This window comes from Polypterus senegalus, chromosome 7, assembly GCF_016835505.1.
Source record: "Polypterus senegalus isolate Bchr_013 chromosome 7, ASM1683550v1, whole genome shotgun sequence".
NCBI classification, from domain to species: Eukaryota; Metazoa; Chordata; class Cladistia; order Polypteriformes; family Polypteridae; genus Polypterus; species Polypterus senegalus.
This window is the reverse complement of record NC_053160.1, coordinates 56,081,908-56,106,675: the sequence shown is the minus strand read 5'-3', so window position 1 is coordinate 56,106,675 and position 24,768 is coordinate 56,081,908. Positions and strand designations below refer to the sequence as shown.

At 39.2% G+C, this 24,768-nt stretch overlaps 2 protein-coding genes across 7 annotated transcripts in view; one reads left to right on the top strand and one right to left on the bottom strand.

Moving 5' to 3' along the window:
- trappc13 (trafficking protein particle complex subunit 13) overlaps positions 1-2,481 on the top strand; it is a 30,117-nt gene extending 27,636 nt beyond the window's left edge. For all 4 annotated transcript variants that reach the window (XM_039758678.1, XM_039758677.1, XM_039758676.1 and 1 more), the window contains one exon: positions 579-2,481. In XM_039758678.1, coding sequence (XP_039614612.1) covers positions 579-686 — 108 coding nt within the window. In that variant the 3' untranslated portion in view covers positions 687-2,481. The remainder of the gene's footprint in view (positions 1-578) is intronic.
- Positions 2,482-7,032: 4,551 nt separating this feature from the next.
- Positions 7,033-24,768, bottom strand: part of sgtb (small glutamine-rich tetratricopeptide repeat (TPR)-containing, beta) — a 57,281-nt gene continuing 39,545 nt past the window's right edge. For all 3 annotated transcript variants that reach the window (XM_039758668.1, XM_039758669.1, XM_039758670.1), the window contains 4 exons: positions 20,137-20,174; positions 19,918-20,001; positions 17,728-17,847; positions 7,033-7,881 (listed from right to left, as the gene is read on the bottom strand). In XM_039758668.1, coding sequence (XP_039614602.1) covers positions 17,736-17,847; positions 19,918-20,001; positions 20,137-20,174 — 234 coding nt within the window. In that variant the 3' untranslated portion in view covers positions 7,033-7,881; positions 17,728-17,735. The remainder of the gene's footprint in view (positions 7,882-17,727; positions 17,848-19,917; positions 20,002-20,136; positions 20,175-24,768) is intronic.

Below are 24,768 nucleotides of genomic sequence, written 5' to 3'. Positions count from 1 at the left end.
TTTTTTTTCCAGTTTAGTGGGTAAGCTTTACTTTATCCTGTTTAAAGCACAATTTACATTAGAAATAATAGCTGCAAGAGACAAGTCTGAAGTAACAATAGAAAAAAAAGTTCATCTTGGAGCCTTAGATATGAGATTTCTTTGGAAAGTTTCCATTTATTTGTATATGGACTATTAAAAAGGAAGATTCTCAGTTATTCGTGTGTGTGTACAGTGTATGTGTGTATATATAATATATATATATATATAGTGTATTTTACTAGTATTGAGTATCACTGAATCACTTACATTTTCAAGTCAACTATAGATGTTTAATGATCCATGAAAGGAGTAAAAACTGAGCTCTTCAAATTCAATGGGCAAACGTTTCACCACTTCTTTGGTAAATGATTTAATCCAGAATCTGTATCTAGATGTATTCATAACCTCAATCAGGTTAAGTGCTTTAGTGCTAAAACATTTTTTGTTCACATGTTAAATCAACAGAATAAGACAAGGAATTAACAGTGTGGTTCACATTTCTTTTTCACTTTATAATAACCTCTTTTTTTCTTTTATTTTCTATATCTCTGTTCCAGAGTATATCTGGCTTAAGGCTTACAGATACATTTTTGAAAAGAACTTATGAATATGATGATATCGCCCAAGTATGTGTAGTATGTTCACATATGAATCCGGATAGCTGAAGTTTGTCGTGTTTTAACCATTAACTTGGATCTCACTGGCCAACATTGGAACCTTCTGAATCATCAGCTGCATTTATCATTTTATTAAAAAAATGTTAATGTTACTGATTTTAAAATATTGAATGTTTTAATTATATGGGCATATAAATTATATATTAATTTTAATGTGAATAAACTATTGCTACATTTATCTGTTCTACCTTTATAGGTATGAGAGGTTAAAAGATGACTTGAGAATTTGTCAATATCACAAAACACTTTGATTTTTGTCTTGAAGAAAACTGTTTCTTGTACCAACATGAGCTGAGCTGTTCTATTTTAAACATCATTTTTAAAATTGGTTTATTTTTTGCTATCAGTACTTCTTTAATTAAGAATAAATATACAGTACTTGAGTTATACCACTCCATTGCTACAGAGAAAACTCTCCACATTCTGCTGTGATACAAAAGAAGTCAACAAGTTGGATCTCAAATTAAGTGTCATGTTTTTCATATTCAGCAAATGTTACTGGGATTGTTGGTATTTGTGTTAGGCAACCAGTCCTTAGGCAGGAAATGGTTTCTTTAAGTCATGCAAGCATTTTCATGTTATGAAATGTGGGGGTTGCACCAGTCTGAGGTGCTGTGTTGTCAGCACTATATATGTACTGCTCATTGCCAAGAAAACAAAACGCTAATGTAGGATTACCACTTTGCTTCCAGTTCTGTCATTTATTGTTTTCCATTTCTTTTACCACAGCCAATTGTTCAGATACAAAATAATGTACCCTACATAAAATGGAAAACAGAAATCTTCTGATATGTGTGAACCATTGATTCAGATTTTAAAGATTATAAATGAGATGTAATGTTAAAAACAAAATATTAAAGAATTTCAGCAATTCAGATTTCTTTATTTATATACTGTATATCCATATTGGCCTGGAAAAAACATGTCAAGTCAGTGTTTTAGCTGAATGACTTGCAGGTAATGCACTCAATCCTAGCATTTATTCAAATGACATCTTCAAGACCATAGAGCACTTTGGAAATACTGGGCGTAGTAGTAATTGGATCTGTGGTGATCAGTCAGGTGTTAGTAAATCATGAATTCATACTTATTTAACAAAAGATTACAGTTACACGCAGAATTGGCAGAGCTGATTATCTTCAACATTTGTGCATTGCTTGGGGAAACCCCCATTTTGCATGCACCTAGCAGAAAATGCATCAGTCTGGGGTAAAGTGTGCTTTAGCATGTCAATTCAGGATACACAAATTTAAGATGTACGCTTCTTTTGTGACCAGCTTGACCGAGAAGAAAAACTTTGCAAGATGCTATGAAAGTTTTTTGGTTTTTTTTTTAACAGGTAAACTACGTTTATAGATTGGCGAGTGTCTTGAGGTACTGTATTTTGTGCCGTCTACTTTCTGGGACTGTCATTAACCGTCTGCAAAGCTTCATTTATCCTTTCATGACTACATTCTGGGGTTTACTGTTGTTTAATTGTAGCCAGAGGAGTGAAAACCAATGTTACTGTGTCAGTGGGTGCCTTGTATGACATCCCAGCTATTCAGCCATACCTGACTCATGCCTAGGATGGATTACTGAAGCATCCTTCTGGCGAGGCTGTGTTATCATACTCTTCTATAATGCAACAGCTTGTTTGTCTTTTTATAATCCTGAATGAAATTCTCAATTTTGTGATCCTCTTCTGGATACCTGGGATTCAAACCTTGGTGTAAGAAGATTGAGAGTTGGAGTGCACAATGCTTCTCTGTCCTGGAACTGCAGTGTTAGAGTAAATTCCAGACTGCCATTAAAAAAGGCAAATCCAGCTTTAGTTGCAGAAAAATCCAAAACCTCATACTCCGATTTAACATGCCGAAGCTACCAAAATGCACATTAATGTCTTATCATGTGTATTATAAAATTTTGCATAACTGTACATATTGTCAATAGTGTACTTCTGAATTAGTTTTTTCATATGAAAATCTGATATTTTGACTTGCACTAGTAGGAGAATTTTACCACTTTATTAGTGTTTTTTTGCATATATATTCATTGTATTTATGCTTTTGATGTGGATTCCGATCAAGATCTGCTAAATAAACTAATGTTAAAAAAAAAAACTACTCTGAATCTATTCTTTTCTTGTCTTTAATGTCCAAAAATGTATGTTGTTTGCCACACTTATTCCACATATTGGTGCAGGTGTGTGGTCTGTACTGTACTATATACTAAATTGAATGTGTCACTTCCACAAGTCACTGTGCCATAAAATTAAGAGAACATCAACAGTGCACTTAAAATAGCTAATCAAATAAATAGTATTGAAAGAAGTACAGGGAGTGAAGCTCTTCAAGTAGGATTTGCAGAAAAAAAAAATGTGGATGCAAATGGATGGTGTAGATAGCATCTGTTAAATAACTGGACAGATACATGTGCTGTCAAATTGGGACATCTAAAGTCTTTAAGCAGCTGCTATTTTAGACTGTAAGAGGAAAAATGAAATCTAAAGGAAATCCACTTTTTGTGTTTTTCCTTTTATTCGACATACTGCTTCTGAATGAAAATAAATGCATATGCCGGTATGTTTCCATGATGCAAGCTGCCAGGCCCCAAGTGTGACCATCTAAGAGCAGGAATTCAAACATTTTTAGGATCTTTCTTGTACATGTAGAATTCCAAATAAAAGCACAAGAAATTAAGCAATTTTGAAAATGTGTTTTCACCTGTCTATGGACGGTGCTCTCTCTCTTCAAACATACTGTTAATGTTTTTAAAATAATTAGCATTACACAATATTGAATTAATAAAAAACAGGAAAGTCTGAAATCTGAAACGCAGCTTGATTTTCTGTACAAATATTTAAAAGTGGGTAACATGAAAAATGCCGTCATTATTTCTTCCTTACAAAGTAACCTTAAGCTATGTGTTTTTGGGATTGGAATGCAATTACTTTTATTTATTAATTTATTTTATAGTGGGTCTTGTCCATATGGAAAGTTGCCCCTTAACCCCCTCTATAGTAATCGTGAATTATTTCAAAATGACCTTTGGTAGAGTAAGATTTTCAGTGTTCTAATAATATTTAATGTAATCTTTATATTATAGAGAATGGAAAACTGACTACTGAAATCAGTGAAGAATAAAATCAATTTTTTTAATTTGGCAATATGGCAGTTTAAACAGGGAAATCTAAGAATGCACTGGAATTACAAACTGTTGCCAAATAACATGGAAGAAAAATATAAATGGCTTACCACACATTTTATCTTCCAAAATTAAAGGCACCAGAGTTGTTCTTGTTATAAACTTGAGAGTTCCTAAGCACAAAAGTCCCAATAATTGCTCAAAATGCCCACTAGAGGGAGAGCACTGGCTAGTCACATAAAAAGGGCAACAAAGAAGCTTTAGAAATGAAAACATTTATTTTACAAAAATGTTAGGGAATACAAAAATAAGCTCCAAGGGGCAAAAGGCACAGGAGGCAATGTCTCCAAAATTGGCAATCCAAATAGTAACTTTAGTCCCAATACAAAATCCAAGAGGCAAAGACAAAAAAACCAATAGTTTAAAACATCCAAAATACTGCCAAAAGCACAGAATAAACTTGGAATGCCATCTCACAACACCATCTGGAATGAACCACAAGGGACTGTGGCTTGTCCCAACCTTTATTGGGCTGACAGCAATCCCTTGACAGTGATGGGCACTGCCTCTTGGGGGACCACCCACAGAACATAAAGGAAGACACACAGACACATCAAAACTAACAGAAACCAAACACACTGAAAATGGCATTTGAACCCCTGCACTTTAAATTTGACAGTTACAATTTAAAGATGAGTAGAAGAATGAAAATAAAAAGGTGAGAAAGTAAAAACAAATGCAAACTACAAGGTGTGCAGGGTGTTTTCTGGGGCTGTTCCCTAATAAACAGAAAGCAAGCATGAGATATGCTGTTAATTTAACACAAAACTTGTTATAAAAGGAACACTGTTATATGCTATTAATGAAAACAAAACACAGTTAGGAAAGTAATTTTGATATGTTTGGAATATTCAAATTATGAGCCAAATAGCAGTAAATTACACTGAGTTATTTGTCAAGATGGATTTCTGGTTCAAAAACCCTGAGGCTCTGAGGGATCAAAAAACTTCATGTTACAGGGAATAACGTTTCAGTTTCATTCCATCATTGTGTTTTTTTTTGTTTGTTTGTTTACTTATTTAAACTTCACATCCAGATGTGATCACAGGTATTTTTTCCTTTTTCTTGTAATGCTGTTGATTAGCCCAGGATGCACAATATAAACCTTCCATTCAAGTACACTGTACACTGTCATTGAATCAAATTTTCTGAAGAAAGTCCCAGAGCAAAAAGCTGAGTACATGCTCGATATTCTTTATCAAAATAATGATTTGTGGCTCTCTTTGAAGAGTTTCTAGAAACTCCTAACCCAACCAAGAGATGTTTTGCAACACTGAGCACTGTCAGAGCAGTTAAAATCGCGGCATATTTTCTCCTGCTGGATGTAGAATTTGACATTCCAAAGACATATGACCCTGTTTTGTGTGGCAGACTACAGAAACACATTTACTATTCCTGTCTGTGTCTCCAGTATCTTCAGCCTTTCACATTTGATCTCATAAACCCATGGAGCCTTTTGCCTTGTGTTTGACTAGCAGTGACAGTCCACAACGCAGCCCACTTTCACATTCAGCAGTGTAGCCCATTGAGTTATAAAATTCTTCTATTTTGACCGTCTCAGATCACAGTTATTACTGATATGCATTTTTGTGATGGTTCCTGAAGTGTAAAATTACTTTCCGAAATGCTCCGAAGTATGTCCCATTCTTAAAAATCCAGCCTCAGTATTTAATTAGGAGTTTACTCACTTGGTCACTCTGATGGCCTATTTGGCCTCAAGTCCCTTTTACCCCCAGCTCTTCCTGGCTGACTTGTTATACCCATCCAATGCTGAATGTGGTCTAGGCAGGGTCACTATTAAGGAACCATATCTGAACAGACCCGTTAATAACATGGGCCAATGAGAGTTTCACTTATTGGTTTATGTCCAAAAACTAATGGATACACATACAATATGGGCATAACCAAAACAAAAATGCTATTTTATAAAGTACCTTTCAATGTGAACATCCTTCTAAGACTACAGATCAATTGTTAATATCTTTTTCATTGCAATCTGCAGTACTGCAAGTCAAGTGGTGGGACTGATGTAGGCCAGAAAAGCCTGAACGCACTGTGTTAATAATACTCAAGCATCGGCTGACCGGGGACTGTACAAGCATGACTGACCACAACAATCACATGCACGATGACTACCAGGCACTCATCCAAGGGAGTTACTTTGCATTTACTCAATTGTTTTCAATGCTGCAGAACACCAGTGATGACCTCTCTCAGTCTCATCTTGATTTAGATGTGGCGTCCCTTGGAACTCAGTGCTGGGACCAGGACTATTTTTCCCACATGTTGCTATTAAGATTTGTAAGTCTTGAGTACTAACAACATTCAGCTGTACATAACCATAAAACTGAGCGCTATTATATGTTTCATTATCTATTTTAGTGGAGGTAAACAAATGTATGACAGAAAATGTTTCATCCCTAGATTAAAAAAAAAGATGTTCTTTTATTATGTGAAAATTCAAAAATATATAAACAATAGTGCCAACTCTTAAACTTCTCTAAAACAACACACAACAGATAGGCTCATCATAGGTACACAACCATTAGTCATTGCCAAAATTTAACAGAAATAACTGCATTTTTCAGCTTAAAACAAAAAAAAATAAAGTGCTTACATACTACTGTATAGCAGAAAAATGTCAGTTTATAACCAAACAGAATTAGTTACTGTAATAAAACAACTGTAGAAGGACAAGACATTCAGAACTCTGAACTGACCTACCTCCCAATATTAGAGAAGTCCCGTCAGTGTCTGACATGCTGTTTTAGCCTAGAATATTCTGACACATGTGGATTGATATTTCTGACTTTTTCCTTTTCTTCCATCCCTGTGTTATACAGCAGTACCTGGGGTCATTACCACTTTGACTAAACTGTCATCCCTGGCTTTGGGAGAGAATCTCATTGTGGATGGGAGACACCGTAACTGTTAGATACAGATTATATTTTTAGAAATATTCTAGAAAATTATCTACCCCTGTAAACTAACAGCTTCAAAGCCATTTACCATAATAAATGAACCAAGGAAACTGAAGTTTACTCCCACGCATGTGTCATGGGAAAATATATCACTTTTAAGTATTTAATTACTTAATTTACATTTTGGTGTCCAGAAACAACAAGTGTGAAAAAGAATTACCAGTGGATAGTGAAGAGCACTCAGTGACGTTCCCAGGCTTTATTAGGGAAACATTGGAGTCAGCCCCGGCAGCGCCTTCTGATACACACTGAAGTTTTTCTAACATTACATTTTTCCTCAATATTGTCTGGAAGTTCATGCGATAGTAAGACACTGCAAGTAACAGTATTGTGAAAAGGTTAATAATGTTGTAGTTGAATTATTTTTTATTTCCTAAAACAATATAGGAATTTAAGAATTCACATCAAAATACAGGTACATTAATTACATTGTAATAACAATATAGATATGGTGTAATTACACATTATGTACTATACCTTGTACATTATATGCAAACACTAAGAACTAGCTTTCCTGAAACTGTAATGATATCACATACAGTTATTAATATATTGAAAGTTGTTCCTGTATAATTATTGTTAAAGTGTACCATTTTGATATGAGCGTGAGATCATTTGTATTAACTGTATTTCTCCACAAGGAACTTAACTTGACCAGGGTTAGTAACTGGCATCCAGACACGTAATCGAGTAACTAGTAGCACAAATAGTGAACTCATTGCTAGAACATATAAAAACATATAAAACTATTGTTAAATGTGTTTTCATATTATGATGTGATGACATCAGCCTTCTCTGTTGATTATAGGTTTACTACATTACCCTGAATACAATATACTCATCCAAGAGATCAAACCTCTAGCACAAGCTACCATTTCATACTGTCTGCCATAATATACATGTGCTTCTTTATAAAAACAATTCCCACATTTCACTACTGCTACTGATGGTGGTGTCCTCTAGAAAATGACAGTACGAAATGGTCAATTATTTCACAATATCTTCAGCTTCTCTTCCTGAAAAAGAAAAAGAGCAACATGAAATGAAATTAGATCACATCCCCAGATATTCACTTCTACCCAATATGATTATTTCTATTAAAAAATATTCACCAGCCATCAAGTGCTGACTTACTTAAATTGAAAATCTCCACCAATTTGCAAAGTATACAGAGTTTGGGACAATTACTGTCACAGTCTTTGAACCTAACACTAACCTGATGACACAAATATATACTGTGTATTTTTCACTGAAGGTAAAAGAGGGTAACAATTCTAGCCATCCAGCTCTCTCACTGTAGCTAAAAAGGTACCATGTGCCCTTTTTAAAAGGGCATCTCTTGTTTAATCTCCTATTTTGTGTCTATCTTTTAATTGCAGACTTCAGACATAATATGTCCCTACTAATGAGCCAATTTTCAATTCCTCTTGTAAATACTGTTCATGTTTGCATGCTCCTGGTTGCACACCGATTATTTATACTCCATCCAGGGAATACTTCAGTATCAGGATCTGACTTAACATTAAAAGTTATGTAAACACATTTTACATAGACACCTTTCTTAACACATTATTAAATAAGAGTTAACTCATAGAAGCCAATCAACAGAGGGACACCACCTATGAACTATCTATTAACCATCTTTGTTTTTCACAAAATAATTTACATATGTAGAACCAGATCAAAGGGAATATTTGTATCTCACCACTATAAAGTTAAAATGGATTTGCAACCATTTGTGCAAGATCTAACTTGCTAGACTCAATCATTGCAAAGTTTGTGTGCCCAAAGAATTTTCTGTTGCACGTGCCATCTAATAAGTAACTCAAACAGCTTTTTTTAAAGTATAAAAATTTTTATTGTGAGTTCTGTTCAATAACACTATGTATTTAAATAATATATAAAAATAACACTATAATGTTACATTGGTGTCAGAAAAAAATTAACTACTATTACTGTGGCAATAAAATGCATTAAATCATCATGCACCAAATATTCTGGGCCAAAGACATGACAAAATGGAGTGAAACGCCATCATCTAACATTAGATGAATGAAACCAGTTTTGGGGTATCTATCTTCTCAGAACATTATGTCTTATCCTTGTGGGTTTTTTCATTCATCTGACTTAATACACATACTCTTTATCTCAAACTATGCCCATATGGATGCAAGGTAACTTCACATTCTCTAACCCTCTCAATCCAATTCAGGGACATGATGGTGCTAGAGTTTATCCCAGAAGTACTGGATGTAAGGCAGAAACCAGCACTGGATCGGGAGTCAATCCATCACAGGGCTTATCCATTTACATGCCCACAATCACACTGTACAATTTTGATTATCTGTTATTTCAACCCACACACCTTGGTTGATGTGGGAGAAAGAATAATGCAAGAACAAAGTGAATGTGAGAACCCCTGATGAACTATGACTGGACTCAAGACTCAAACCCATATAGGGTGGATCTGAAGGTTAAAACCAAGTTAACATCCAATTCCAAAGAGAAGTGTTGGAAATATTAACCATGAAGAACTAATAAATATATACTGTACTTTAAAGGCTTTCCCTTACTTATCCATAATAACAGACCTACTGAAAGTGTGCAATCTTAACTTCAGTATCAGCAAAAACGTACACCTGACAAGTCAGTGGCTGAAAGTGTTTGAAAATGTCTTGAAATGATGTAGACAATTGTGCATATGACTGAAACACAAGTACAGGAAAACGTGAGCATAGCTAAGTACACATTACATGGTCAAACCCTCTGAATCTAGTCCATGGTCACAGGGTCTAAAGCCCCTTTCAATAGCATTTGGTGCAGGGCAGGAACAACCCCGGATATGGTGCCAGTCTACCAAAGAGCTCACTCAGGCACACAACCACCTTCACACTGGAACAATTTTAAATCACCAGTTAACTTCTACAATTGGAGATGTTTGATGAAAATCCAAGCAGGCACAGGAAGAATATACAGATTCTGTACTAACAATGGCCAGGCAAAGAATTTAAACACAGGAAATTGGATCTCTGAGGCAGCAGTGCTAAGCACTCTTTGAATGTGCCAACCACCAGGGGCCTCATGTATAACGCCGTGCGTAGAACTCGCACTATAACATGGCGTAAGCACAAAAGCCGAAATGTGCTTACGCACAGAAAAATCCAGATGCAGGAATCTGTGCGTACTCCAACTTCCACGTCCTTCCGTTACATAAATCCCGATCAGCGTGAAAACTGACGCTCGTGCACGCGCATTATGTAACGCCCCAAATCCTCCCAGAATTACGCCTATTTGAATATGCAAATCAATATAAATCGCCCTTAAGCGCAGCCTTCTGTGAAAAGACAATGGGAAAAGCACAGGGAAAATATAAGAATTTCAGCGAATACCAAGTGGAGGCAAAGGAAAAACATACTATTTGTTGATTTAAACCGTGGTATAATCAACAAAATCAAGCTGATCGAGTGACATAGCGTGTTGGAGAAACTTGAAAGCTCACATTCACAAAATCGCACAGTGCCGGAAATAAAAAAGAAGTCACATATCAAAGTTGCCGTGAAAAGAAGAGTTGTAAGCCCACTGTCTGAGTGTCATATGAAAGTTTATTAGGGTACAGAGAAAAAAGGCACACGGTGGGGAAAAAGCACGAAATGTCAACTTTAATCTCGAATTTTCCACTTTAATCACGTAGTTTATTTTGTCATTTAGTAGAACATTATAAACTTCATCTTAAAATTGTTTAATTAACCAGTTTCTCAAAATTACATTGTAATTAAAGTAGCACGCTAAATGCTTTGTTTTGTATTTGATCTTCTACTCGTATGTGATCTATGTGTGTGAATCACTACTTGCTTCTTAAACTGGCTCTCTTCCTCCAACTGGACACAGAGTCCATTACATTTGTGATATTACAGCTCTCTGAATAACTAAAATACTGAGATGTATACGTGATGTCACTTTCATGATGATAGGAGCTAAAGCACATTATTAAACATGTGTTTCATGAGCCTCGTGCTCATGACAAGCATTTATCTTTTGTCGAAATTGCCGCTGCGTTTTTAGCTGTGTTGTTATTTTCTCTTTCTGTTTTATATTCAATATATATTGGCGTGGCCGCCCCAAGAGTCCTTGCTTTTCTTTCCCCAAGTAACCGACGCCATACAATCAGCTCTGTAATAGGCGTTAAGCCATCTGTAAGCTTAGCGCCGATTCTTCAAAACGTTTAAAGAACATTGAAATATCTTCGTAGTACATGTTTAATTATTCTATCCTTCACGACACTCCCAGTGAAGAATATAGATAAATTTAAATGAAGTTAAAGTTTTATGTGTATAATTTAACAAACATATTTTGCTGCATTTCACCTTAAAAATGATATCGTCATCATATGTAAATACGCGCTTTATAAAGTGGCCTAGGTTGTGAGATATTATAACTGTAGTGCAAGTTTACAGTGGGGTGATTGTACTTATAAGTATAAACCGTTCTACAAGGAGCAATTGATTGAGTGCATTTAAAGTTCTTGGGATTAAACTGTTTCTGAACCGCGAGGTCCATACAGGAAAGGCTTTGAAACATTTTGCCATGGCTGAGACAGCGTGTGCTTTATACTGTATACTGATAATTCTCTTTGCGATCAGCTGCTGCTGTGATTCACACTCAGACAGTGATATAAATACTCCGAGTCGTGCAGTGAGAGTAATATGGAAAAAGCTGATCTGCTGTGGCAACTCCTAACGGGAGGAGCTGAAAGAAGAAGAAGAAGAAGAAGAAAAAGAAGTGAGAGTAACAACGCTAAAGCAGTTATGGTATTTGGAATACTATGGCTGTTCCCTGGACCATTATATTGTTACGAGTTAATTACAATCAGATGCATTACACTAATAAACAATATGCGGTTAGTTTCTGTGTATTTATAAAGCCGCGTCATGAAAATAATGAGTAATCACACAAGAACAGTACCATTGCTTTGACGCTGGGTGCCGCCAGTTTGCAAAACCGAGCGGAGAACTTGCGTACGACAAGGCATGAGGTACCGTGGAAAAGTGCGTGGCTTTACGCCAAGTGTAGGTTTTATACATCGCGATTTGAACGTGAAAAAGTTCTTACGCAACATTTCTGTGCGTACGCACCGTTTATACATGAGGCCCCAGGTCATTAAGAGGGTGAAAAATGCTGGATTCAGATCTAAACAAAAATATTTAACAAAAGAAAGGGAAATAAAATTACAGTAATGTGAGACTGAAAAAAACATTTCACATCATAAAAATTTATTTAATAACAACAAGAAAACATTATCAAAAAGGCTGATTGAAAAAAATGGTAGTGTAAAAACTTCAAGAAGTGATCATAAAATAACCATAAAAATTGGTACTATTTAGAGAAAACTAAATATTTTTTCTCAATATCAGTCACTTAACTAACTACAAGTACAGTATTTTTCACTTTAACAGTCAAACATGTAACGGGAAAAAAATTTCCTCAACCAGGAAATAAATAAATAGACAGACTTGAATGAGCAAATATACAGAAATGCTTGTTACTGACATCTAGTGGAAAAACAGTGAACTGAACTCTTGTATTTTCCTCCTTTCATTTATATTCAAGTTTATTATAATTTGCAAACACTGAAGTACAATAAATTCATGCTTGCATGTGTCTTCAAGACAGATGATAAAAACATGATACAAATAAACAGAAAGTACATTTAGCATGCAACACATATATACAATTATATACATTATGAATTTCTAAGTTATATATTTATACACACTGTCATTTTACAGTATTTAAATTCTTATGATTGACCATATGGCAACCTTACGATTTATGGATAGAAACAATCGTTGAATCTACTGGTGTGAATGCCAATGGCCCTGTACAATTTTCCAGAAGGGAGGAGTAAGAAAAGAACTCTGTAGAGTTTTACGTTAGTGATTCAAGCAGATGCCATGCCAGTGTGGATGGACTCTACTGTGCATCAGTAGACAATTGTGAGAACAGATGGAGAAGTGCAAGCTGGCCTCAAATGTCTGAAGAAATGGAGGTTCTGGTGAGCCTTTTTGACATGAGAGAAAAAGTGTTGCACTCACTTCATCTCCATCAGTATTGGTGATCAGGCTTATGATAGTAATGTCATTAGCTCTGCTGTTTCAACTGTGTCAAAAGCTACACTTTAATCTATAAGCAGGACCTTGGCACAACTGTTTGCATTATATAGATGTGCCAGGGGATTATGAAAAAGGATATGGCATCCTCTGTGGACCAGTTGTAATTGATATGCAGGTAATCACAGCTATCTGGAATATTCTGTTTAATGTGTTCGAGTCCCTCAAAGCACTTGATCACAATTGGAATGAGGGCCACTGGTCTATAGTCACTTAGATTACTATGTTTTCTTAGGCAAAGGAAAAATTATCCTTTTGAAGTGGAAAAGGTAATAAATATTCTCTCAGTGAAGTATTAAAGATGCCACTAAAGATGTCAGGCTAATTGGTTTTTACAGGTTTTTAAAACACTCCTTGAAATTCCATCTGGGACAGATGCCTTGTTTGCATTATTTTTTATTATGGGTCAACCATAAGTTGTTTCACTTTTTCCTTTCCTGTGCAAAATTCATATAACACCATTGTGTGCAAAAGATAAGAAGAAACTCTGAGCATGAATTATACACTTTCCTTTTTGTTATGTTAATTTGTGAGACCAATAAACAACACATTTGCATTTCCATAAAGTTCAATTTACCGTTCATGCACCACAACAACCCTTCCCTCAATTCCATACTCCAGATTTTAGTTATTATTATTACATGGTTTTATATTAGCAAGCTGCAATCAGCCCCTTTTACTGACAACAGTTGTAGCTATGCAGGCATAATACAAATACACTTTTTTTGGAAGTAATGTGCAAATACCAGATTGTGATCTAGAAAATCTTGTATTATATTACAGTAGTGTCCAAAGTAATACAACACTGATTGTAGACATTTAAAAGAAAAGGACATATATGAAGTTTAGACCAGAAGAACCTGTCTACAAAAGTGTTGTTCAATTTTAAGTTCAAGCAGAAGAGTTTAGAGGTTTAAGAAAGTGAAATCCTAAAATTCTCTGCACAATCATCCATTATCCGACCCAAAACATCCTAACTACAGGGTCACGGGGGTCTGCTGGAGCCAATCCCAGCCAACACAGGGCGCAAGGCAGGAAACAAACCCCAGGCGGGGCACCAGCCCACCGCAGGGCTCACACACACACACATACCAAGCACACACTAGGGACAACTTGGGATCGCCAATGTACCTAACCTGCATGTCTTTGGACTGTGGGAGGAAACCCACGCAGACACGGGGAGAACATGCAAACTCCACGCAGGGTGGACCCAGGAAGCAAACCCGGGTCTCCTAACTGCGAGGCAGCAGCGCTACCCACTGCATCACCATGCCGCCCTCTGCCCAATCAGGTCAGGTAGAATTTGCAATTCTAGAGAAAAAAAAATCTTAAATAACTTTGGCTAGATATTCTTTAAAATTGTAAAAACTACTGAAGAAAATAAGTATACGTTTTTCAGATTATGTTTGAATAATGTATGTAATTTTTTATAGTTCTACAGGCTTATCACAAAATGGACAGTGATCAGATACAAAAAGAGGTCACTTCAGCTCTGAACTGAGTCTTAAAAGTAAAAATTATTAGGTGATGCATCTGCCATTTACACCTGAAATGGAGTCAGATAAGAATAGTATAGTACATAAGAAATTAATGATGAATCTCAAGTCAAGTTTATTGTCATGTGTACACAGTACAATAAAATTCTTACTTGCTTGAATATCCGGATATTTCAAATAAAATGAAAAAGAGATTTTTGGTTTAATGAAAACAAATAATGGAGTATGGAATGGTAATATTACATTAAACCACTTAGGGAAAAATAAAAGTAATTAATTTGGTAGTTAATAATGCATTTTCTTGATCGACAACAGAGTCATTGACAAAAAAAGCAAGTAATTTAATTGTATTGAGTATAATCAAATTGTGGAACAGGATTTTGATTAAATGTCACAAAGAGGACAAAGAATAGTGTTTGAAGATCTACAAGATGGCAGATAGCCTGTAGATTTTTAACTAAAAGTAAGGAAGGACCAACTTAACCTATAAGACAGTCTAGGTCAGACTTCTATCAAACTGATATGCCTGTTCTTTAATGATTTTTTTTCTTGTAACAAGATTTTTTTTGATAGGCACACTTCTAGGAACTATGATTAAGTTTCATGACCAGGCTGGTTATTCAGCAGTAACTCAACATTCCATTAGACAGAGGTAGCTTGTGCATACAATCAAAGTCATTAATATATAAATCATTCATAACTGCACAGCAGAGACCATAATTTTTCCAAAAATTACAGAACAGATATTAGAATATGCATGACCCCAAGTGGAAAACACATTCATAGCAACAGAATGTAGTTAATTGTAGAAACAAGGCTTGTGCTAGTATTGGATGCAAAGAAGGTGCCAAACAATGTCAGATTAATTCACACATGCCAGGTTTGCCCATTGTGGATGACACAGACAATTGTGAGCACAGACAATCCTAAACAGGACCTACTGAGGAAGCTCCACACAAGGTCAGTTATCATTTTTGTCTTTCTCTGCCTTGCTGCATGTGTACCACAGTGTTTGCATTACTTACACTATATGCGCATGTTTCATCTGTACTGTTGATGCTTACTTTTGTTTGTGGTATAGCAAGCAGGTCATGGTTAAGAAAAAGGCAGCCGATTTTTAAATAAATAAATAAATAATTTGCTGGCTTGATCTCCATGGGTGTGCATGCTCAGGGAGTTGGTGGAGCAATTGGGGAGAGACACACCTACACACAAGGGTGACGTCTGTCTCAGTTGCTTCATCGGCTTCCTGCAGTGCACAATTGAGATGCTGAACCCACAGAGGGATATAAGGAAGAGCCAGCACGAGAAAAGGGGAGGAAAACAACGAACAAGCTCAGTAGAAACAGAAGAAAGGGACAATAAGAAATAAAGAATAAGAATAAGAAAACAGAGTAACCAGCTAGCGATTGAGTGAGTGAAGAAAGAAAGGACGGAGGTTAAAAGGAATGGAAAGAAAAAATGTGGAAACAAGAGACAGAGAGGAGATGGAGAGCTCGTGTAGGATAGAATGGAGGCAGGTGGTCCGGGGTGGAGCCTCAGGGTGAGAAGGCTCAAGGAAGGGAGATCCTGTGGAAAGAATGCCAGGGAGCAGAAGTGGCCCGATTGACGGTGTCTCCCGCAAGGGCTGAATATGAGCAGCGGGAGAAGTGGCTTGACTGGGCACCCTGCACAAGCCGATGGAAGGCGGCAGGGAACAGACTCTAGATAGGATGGTTGACTGCACCTGTTGTTTGGGTGTCTCTTCAGTTGTTAGATCCCATGCGGGGTTGGTTGAGAAGACGTCAACTTTTAGAAGGCAGCATTGGGACATGCACGTTTTAAGGAATAGTGGACTGTCTCCGGTTTTAACCTCTGGTGTAAATGGATATTTACAGGGTTTTAACCCTCACTTTCACCTTGTTTTTATGGATCATTTATTTATTTATTGAAGATTTTCACTTTTAGATACTGATTTGTTTTAAATTATTTCAGTAAAAGCACTTTAGCACCTTTATGCACCTACCCCTTGTCTAGCTGTATATGGCTTCATCTGTTAGGCTCATCCCTCAGGTATGTAGCAGTATGCAGCCGGTTCAAGTGGCTCCCTAGAACAACTGGGAATGGGAAGCTGACCTAGAGCATCACACTGGTATTGACTGCATAATTATAATAGGCTGTTGCATCTGATTAATATATTTGATTAAGCACCTGCAACACTTACAGATAGATAATATAACATAATATATGCACTTATAAATAGGTGAAGTCAGCTTCTTGCAGTCAAGGCACTGAAGTACTTCCAGACACAGTGGAGCCAGCTACCTGATAGATAGTGAACCCTCTAGATGCATCCAATCTGTCCCATAACTTTCTGGGAAGTACCATTTAGAGGTGCAGATGCTTTAAGTAGTAGTGCCACAATCACATAATAGTCTGACAATCTGGTATTTCTGTCAGTAGGAGGTGAATGCGAGGAACAGAATGTGTGAGAAGGACCCTTAAGTGGATATCAACAAATGGATGGATGAGCCAAAGAATTGTGTATGGACAATGAGCACTTTAGGATACACATGCTGAAGAAGAATGTGAATATTTGATCACACATCAGCAGGTGCATGACAGTATGGCTCATAATGAAAATGTACGTACTTGCGAGAGCGTACAAGGCGAGGGTGTATTTGGTGTTTAGGTAGCATTCTTTGTGGCTTGTAACAGCAGGGAGGTTTGCAATGGCACCCTAGGGTTCCATGATTTGCCTGTTCTCTGTTGTGAAGTACAACAATAAATATGCCTGTTTGTCAAAGAACTCTTACAGTTAATTAAGGTTTGCATAGATTCCTGAAGTTCTGTATTATATAGCTTCAATATTTGAATCTGTCCTTTACAATTTAAAACTGAAAGACCTTGTTATTCTGTCCTTATTTTTTGACAGAACAGAGAGTAAAGAGGTTTCTGGGAAAGATGTGATACAGAAACTGCCAGGTAGTACTGCCATTGTTTTTTTAAATTGAGTTTACATGTAAAAAGTGTTAATTTTATAAAAAGGTATATCCACTGGTATTATTACCTATATAAAGCTCCATCTCTATCTTTGATAGACCATCTACCTTCAGAACTAAGTGAGTGAATATAACATTCTAAATGGCTACAGTTAATTGTTTTGTAAACACTCAGTGAATTCATAATGTTTTGCATAATTACATAATCAAGAACTTACTGGGTAAATCATGAGTGCTCTTCGGCACTGTTACTGAAAGACCTGCTCCTGATATGATTCCTAAGTTGTTCTATCAGTTCTGGATTCTGTTGCTGAATCTGTTGGGCAAACTGCTGACCACTGCAAGAGACCAGACAGTAAAAAAAATGTGTATTTTATACTATTATTCTTACACAAAACTGTCATAAAAACTAAATTTCATCACACATTTCAAAAATATTAGACAAAATGACTATCTATAAAAGAGGTATAAATAATAAAAATGCACATGTATAAATTGTTTCACCTTGAATAAGTTAAGGCTATGGTTTCTTTATGTATCATTTTATTAGCCAAGTAAAGGCTTTTGTTAAATTATCTCATAAATACAGTACTTCTCTCCCACCTTTTTAAATCTTTACAACACAACTGACTTTTTATTCTCCTATCATTATTTCATTCACACTTTTGGCAACTGCATTACAAATCACAAATAATGTTCTTATCAATGGTGACTACTGCGTTCCCATTGATTGGTCTTCTCTAATTAATTTGTTGGATTTCTGCAAGAATTTTAAACTTTCTCTATTGGTTTACACTGCCCACCTCTTCCAACCATATAATCTCTGATATTTCTTCATCACTGTGGATCTTGCTCTGTAACTGCTGTATCCTATTGTCCCAGGAGAAGTCTCTCTGCCCAATGTTTTTCAAAACTTAATTTATCTGCTTCTTCTAAACTACTTAACAAGATGCTGTATTAACCCATCTTAGCACAAATCCAACTTTTGATTGGAACAGGGAAACAATAAATGAATTTCTCCATCACTGAAACACATATATAACTGATCTCAGTAACTTAAGAAGCAGGCATTAATGAAGATGGAGATTGTTTGTTTATAGTTTACAGTAAAAATAATGTCATTTATTGTCGAATCATACCACAACCCGCCCAAGTCTTGGCTTTAGCACTGTGGTAACTGCTGGTGGCTAGTAGCAAAACTATGATATCTAGATTACAAAGACCCTCAGAAACAGTTATTTTACAGCAGGAATGAATAGCAGAACTCCAATGCCCTTTCATGCAAAGACTGGATCTACAGTAAGTACTGCATGTGCAGTGAATTCTTGTGACATCAGCTGAACTCTCTCTCACTTAGCCCATCTTTTAGCACTACCATTACAGAATCAGTTATCAATGCCTTAACATCCATTTTTTCCAAGTTTAAGCAACATTAAAAATCAAGCTAAGGGCTATTTTGTTCACCTTTTTCCCATTCTGAGGTGTGTCTTTTTTGTGGGCTAGTACCTGTGCATATAAAAAAGAACAATTTCCAGACACTGTGTGCCACCTACGAAAAACAGCTAATTAATTGTTCACAACACAATCTCATTTTCCCACCTCCTACACTACAAAGTGGTTTCCTAAATAAGTTAAGGTTTGCCACGTCTTCGCTGGAAATACTTACAAACTCCTAGTCATGCAGCAAACATTACCATCAAGTGCCAGGCAGCAAATATAATCATCTCTCTGAATTTTTGGGAAATACTTGATTGTCAAGTTAAAATAATAGGTTGGTAGAGCAGATTCTGATGAAGAAGCACTCAGAATGTTGATAAGTTTATTTTAAAAACAACCCTATTTTGAATAAGATATTGTCCCTGGGTGCTGAAATAGCAAACATTTGACAAAGGAGGTCTCAATTAAGGTCTTATTTTAACTCAGTTAAAATGAAGGCCAGTGACCACAACAGAATAAGGCAATTGCTGTAGAGTAGGCTGCATTTTGCAGGAATATCTAAAAAGAACCATACTGTTATTCTGATTTAAAAATACGAAGAAACATGAAGTAATGAGTAGTTTGTGGCACCTAACTGTTTAACTATAAATTCTAAATCCAAATGTGCCACATATTTGGAGTTTTACAAAGAACACTACAGACTGTAGCCCCAGACCTTTATTATAAACATGGTCCCAGAGGTCACTTCAGAGACAACCCGAACGCAAAACCATGTTTTGTTTTTTTTACCAGTATTACGTGATTTAAGAATCAAGATATGAGTAGGAAGTAAAGAACAAAAAATGGTACTAAGCTGAGCACAGGTGACAATGAAGCAATTTGTGTTTTTCTCCAGATACTGCCAGGATAGCTTCAGACTGTCTATCACTGGAGTGAGTTCAGAAAATGGATCGACAATTATTTTCACTTACGCTTCAATAAGACTTGAAAGATCTGTGAGGCCACCCACACCAGCTGCAGGACCACCAACTGCATTAGACATCATTCCTGACATTCTGTTTTCAAGGAGACAGAAAATATATGAAATAATTAGAACTGTTTAAAAAAGAATAGATAAACTATAATTCCTGTGAGAATAGCAGTGACATGCCAGGCATTAATATCATACAAAATAAATGTACTCAGCTTACAGCTGTTGCACCTGAGGGTTCTGCATTACACTTGCAGCCTGAAAACAAAAAACAGAAATAACACAACTATGAAAAAAACTTTTTTGTGATCTAATTTTTATAAGAGATAAAAAATAGAACAGTTACAGAAATCAATATTATTTATTTAAAATAGGTTTTTGGTTTAGTATAAAAATGTAGAATTCAAGAAGCACTCTGCTGGAAGAAAACAGAACAAAACAAACAGAAAAGCAAAAACACCCTTCCTAGGCACCAAAAAAACCCTTCCTAGGCACCAAAACTGGCACCCAAAGATGCCACGTTTGCTTCTGCCAGGCACGTCAATTGACCCACCATCTTGTAGTAGTCTACTTCTCAATTTAAAGGTGCATCAATGTTTCCTGAAACTTTGACAGAATTGTCTCAAAAATGGGCAGCCTGTACATGCAAGAAGAGAAGAAACCAACAGTTTCCACTACTTCTCAGCTAAAAACTTTGCTAAACTGAACCTGCCCATTTTTCCTCACCTTCCACCTATTTCTATTTCAGAAGAAATATTGATTAGATAGCATCTCCACAATTTATAAAAACATTTTAAAAGTCCCTTCCTTTCAAAGATCCTAGGGTACAATGGGGGAAAGATCTTTCACTTAACAGTTCAGAAAAGGAGTGTGTTATGGTGTGCAAGATCTGCAAATGTATTTATATTTCATTATATTTTGCTCAAGACAAAACAAGAATAACTTCAATAAAGGACACTTGCATGGTCATTTTTAACCACAAAGCATCTGTTTTCCTGAATTGTACCAGTATCAATCACTGTAACATCTCTTTGAACTGAGCAGGAATTCAGGAGATGCCTCAAGCTGTATTGATGATTTTATCACCTGTAAAGAGATGGGCGCCAGGACTAAATTAATTTTACAGCTTGGGAAAAGAAGGCTCTTAAAACATCAAAAAGTTTATTGACTGGGAAATGGACTACTGAAACAGATTAAAGAGTTTGATCAAATTTATCCTTCATATTAATAACCAGCCAATAAGAGTATATAACAATCACGTGTTGCGAAATCCCCATGAAAATATTACAATAAATATGCCTCGTCTGACAGCAACATCAGAAGAAAATAGAGCAATGCCAGGAGAGGGCACCAGCCATGTGGGATTGCTGTCATTTGATCATCAGCTAAAGCATCTCATAAACATCTTCATCAACATAAACAACTACCCTGGGACATTCATCTTTGACATCTTTAACTTTTTCGTAAGATTATATATATATATATATTGTCACGCACGCGCGAGTAGGAGGCCGCGGATTGATTCGACAGCACCTGGGAAACCACTCGCCGCCAGGGAATGGTGGGGTATTAACTTTCTCCCTCTGCTTCCTCATAGGAAAAAAGACCGTCCTGCACCATAGGCATGGATGACCGCAGTGCGATACTTCCGCCCTTCCTCCGCCATCTTGCCCTGACGTCATCCTTCCCATCCTCCCTTGCGGTCCTTCCCGACATTCCTCCACTTCCGGCTCCTCCCCAATAAAATGGCGCGACGCCAGGAGTCGGCGCGCGCATATGAACTGTTTGTTTATGATTTTGACCTGTTTTTGTTTTCTGTACAATATACGGGGCGGAAAACCCCAACCCTTGCTACTGTCTCTCGGTCCTTTACAAGTGGCGTAGTCGGCAGGATAAGAGATCCCGGAATGACGGAGGGACAGGACCTGAACACCGTGCTGCAGGGAATGAGCGCCCAGCTCCAGGCCCTGCAGCAAGCGCAAGCCGCTACCAACCGGGAGCTGGAGGCCACGAGGCCAGGTTAGTGGAAGCCCAACGGGCGAGACCAGACCCGCCCAGGCAGCCGCCTCCTCCTATGGTACCGATGGGCCGAGGAGGGCGTCGATGCCTACCTGGGCATGTTTGAGAGGGCGGCCACCCGGAGCAGTGGCAGCGGTCCAGTGGGCGCCCATCTTGGCGCCATACCTAAAGGACCGCGCTGCGGCCTATTATGACCTCCCTGAGGAGGAGGCGCTAATTACGACCTCCTCAAGCCCGAAATATTGGCCCGCTACGGCATTAGCCGGGCCAGCAGGCGGCGAATGGCGGAACTGGGTCTTTGACCCGAAAAGCCCTTCGCGCCCAGGCGTTCGAGTTCTGGGGCAAGATGGGCGCTGGCTACGGCCAGAGAGCCCGACGGGCGGAAAGTCGTCGAGCGGGTGGCCTGTGAAGGCCTGGTCAATGCAATGCCCAGTTCCCTCGCCCAGCAGGTCCGGAGGCACGCCTATCAAACATGTCGGGCCTCCTCGGCGTCCTGGAGCGTCAGTTGGCGGTCCTCCGACTTGGGGGGTCAGAAAAGCCTGCTCGCGGGAACCGGCAGGGACGGGCGGCCACCCGAGCCCCTCGGCGCTGCAGAAGCGCCAGCCAGAGCCAAAGAGAGGCCGGGTCCGCCGCTGTTTCAAGTGTGGCGAGACCGCCACCTGCTGCCAAACTGCCCCATCACATCGCCCGGAGCCTATGGACTGCAGCTGGACATCAGCGGAGAGGTATTGTACCCGCCGCATCCCTTGGCGAGTCGAATCACGGGAGTGGTGTTGCTAAATGGGCACGCCGTGGTGGCTTTGTTTGATTCCGGCAGCAACATTACCATTGTTGCTCGCCGTTTGTCTTACCGCAACAGTGGTTAAAGCAACATTTGTTGGTTACCTGTGTACATGGGGGGACTAGGTCATATCGTTCCGCTCACTGCTATCTTACCTGGAAGGGGGAACCAATCCAAATGACGGTCGCTGTGTTACCTGACCCCCTTCCCAGTGATCCTGGGACAAGACTGGTCTAAAAGAATCAGCGGTAAGCCATCGCCGCGCTCCGGGGCCTCGTTGGATCTTGTCATGAGGGGAAAAGGCACCCTCCCGCGGCCTCCACGCCGTGCACAAGGGCAGGCCCTATGGGCGCTGGTGTCTCGGGGACCTTTCGTGGCTACGGACCTTGACCCGAAGATTCCGCGGAGAAGGGACTAGCCAGGAACTCTCCCCGGCCCAGGCCCCAAGACCCTCGGCGCCTGGACCATCAATTTCGGTCCACGCCGCCTCCTTTAAGAGGGAGCAGTGGAATGATGACTCCCTGCGCTTTGCCGGAACGATTGTTCTGCCTAACAGCTCGACAGCGGACGGATCCACACCGGGAACCCTTCTTTGTCCTTGAAAATGATCTGTTGTACCGAAAGTGGCTACCCATGAGGGCGAGGTGCGGAAGTTGTTGCTAATTCAGCGTACCTTCCGGCGGGAGATATGCGAGTTGGCACATGCTCACCTCCTAGGCCCACCTCGGGGCGAAAAACACTGGAGAGGATTAAGCCCGCTTTTACTGGCCTGGGATCAATGAGGAGGTCCGGCGGTTCTGTCAATCCTGTCCGAGTGCCAGACCCGCCAGATTCCTAGGAGGGACCGTGCTCCTCTAGTCCCTATTCCCCTCGTGGACATCCCCTTTGAAAGGATAGGGGTCGATTTGGTGGGACCCTGGAGCCCTCAACCCGTGGCCACAAGTATATCCTAGTCATGGTGGACTATGCCACCCGGTACCCAGAGGCGGTTCCCCTGCGCCCGCTAATACTAAAAGCATCGCACGGGAACTGGTTAACTTGTTTTCGCGTGGGCATACCCAAGGAGGTCCTCACGGACCAGGGTGCGCCCTTCACTTCGGATACGTTCAAGGAGGTGGCCAAATTACTGCAGATAAAGCACCTGAAAGCGTCAGTCTATCACCCGCAAACTGGACGGGTTGGTCGAGCGATTTAATCAGGCGCTTAAGCAGATGCTCCGCAAGGTAGTCAGCGGACGGCAGGAACTGGGACCAGCTCCTCCCGCCGTGCTTTTGCCTACCGGGAGGTACCCCAGGCCTCTACGGGCTTCTCCCCTTTGAATTACTATACGGGCGACAACCCGGGGAATCCTCGACATCCTAAAGAAGGCTGGGAGGCGAGGCTCTTCCCTCCTCTAATATTTTGAGCGTGCGCAACTGCGCGACCGACTCACAAAGATCAGGCCCCTCCTAAAAGAGCACGTGACTCGTGCGCAAGCAGCGCAGGCCGGTGTTACAACCGCAACTCCGTCCTCAGGGAGTTCCGCCCGGGACCGAGTTATGGTGCTCGTCCGACCTCCCACTTTCGAAGCTGCTCGCTCACTGGCAAGGGCCTTACGAGGTTAAGGAGAGAAAGGACTGCGTCGACTATTTGGTAAAACAGCCCAACGTCGACCGAGTGAGAGGATCTATCATGTCAACCTGTTAAAGCCCTGGAGATAGAGAGGAGCTCCCAGCCCCGTAGGTCACTCTCCCTTTCGCAAGCACAACTGCCCTTAACCTCGGTGAAGAGCTGACCCCAAGCAGCGGCAGGAGTTAGCCCAAACACTCCGAGCCATCCCGAGGTAGTGGCGAGTCACCCGGCGGACGCGCTGATTGAGCCGCGATATAGTCACGGAGCCCGGGTAATCGTCCGGGAGGCCCTACCGACTCCGGAGGCAAAGCGCGCAGAGGTCGAACTGGAGGTGAAGCGTATGTTGGACATGGACATAATTGAAGAGAGCCATAGTCCCTGGTCCAGCCCTATTGTCCTCGTCTCCAAGCCAGGCGGCTCCTGGAGGTTCTGTAATGACTT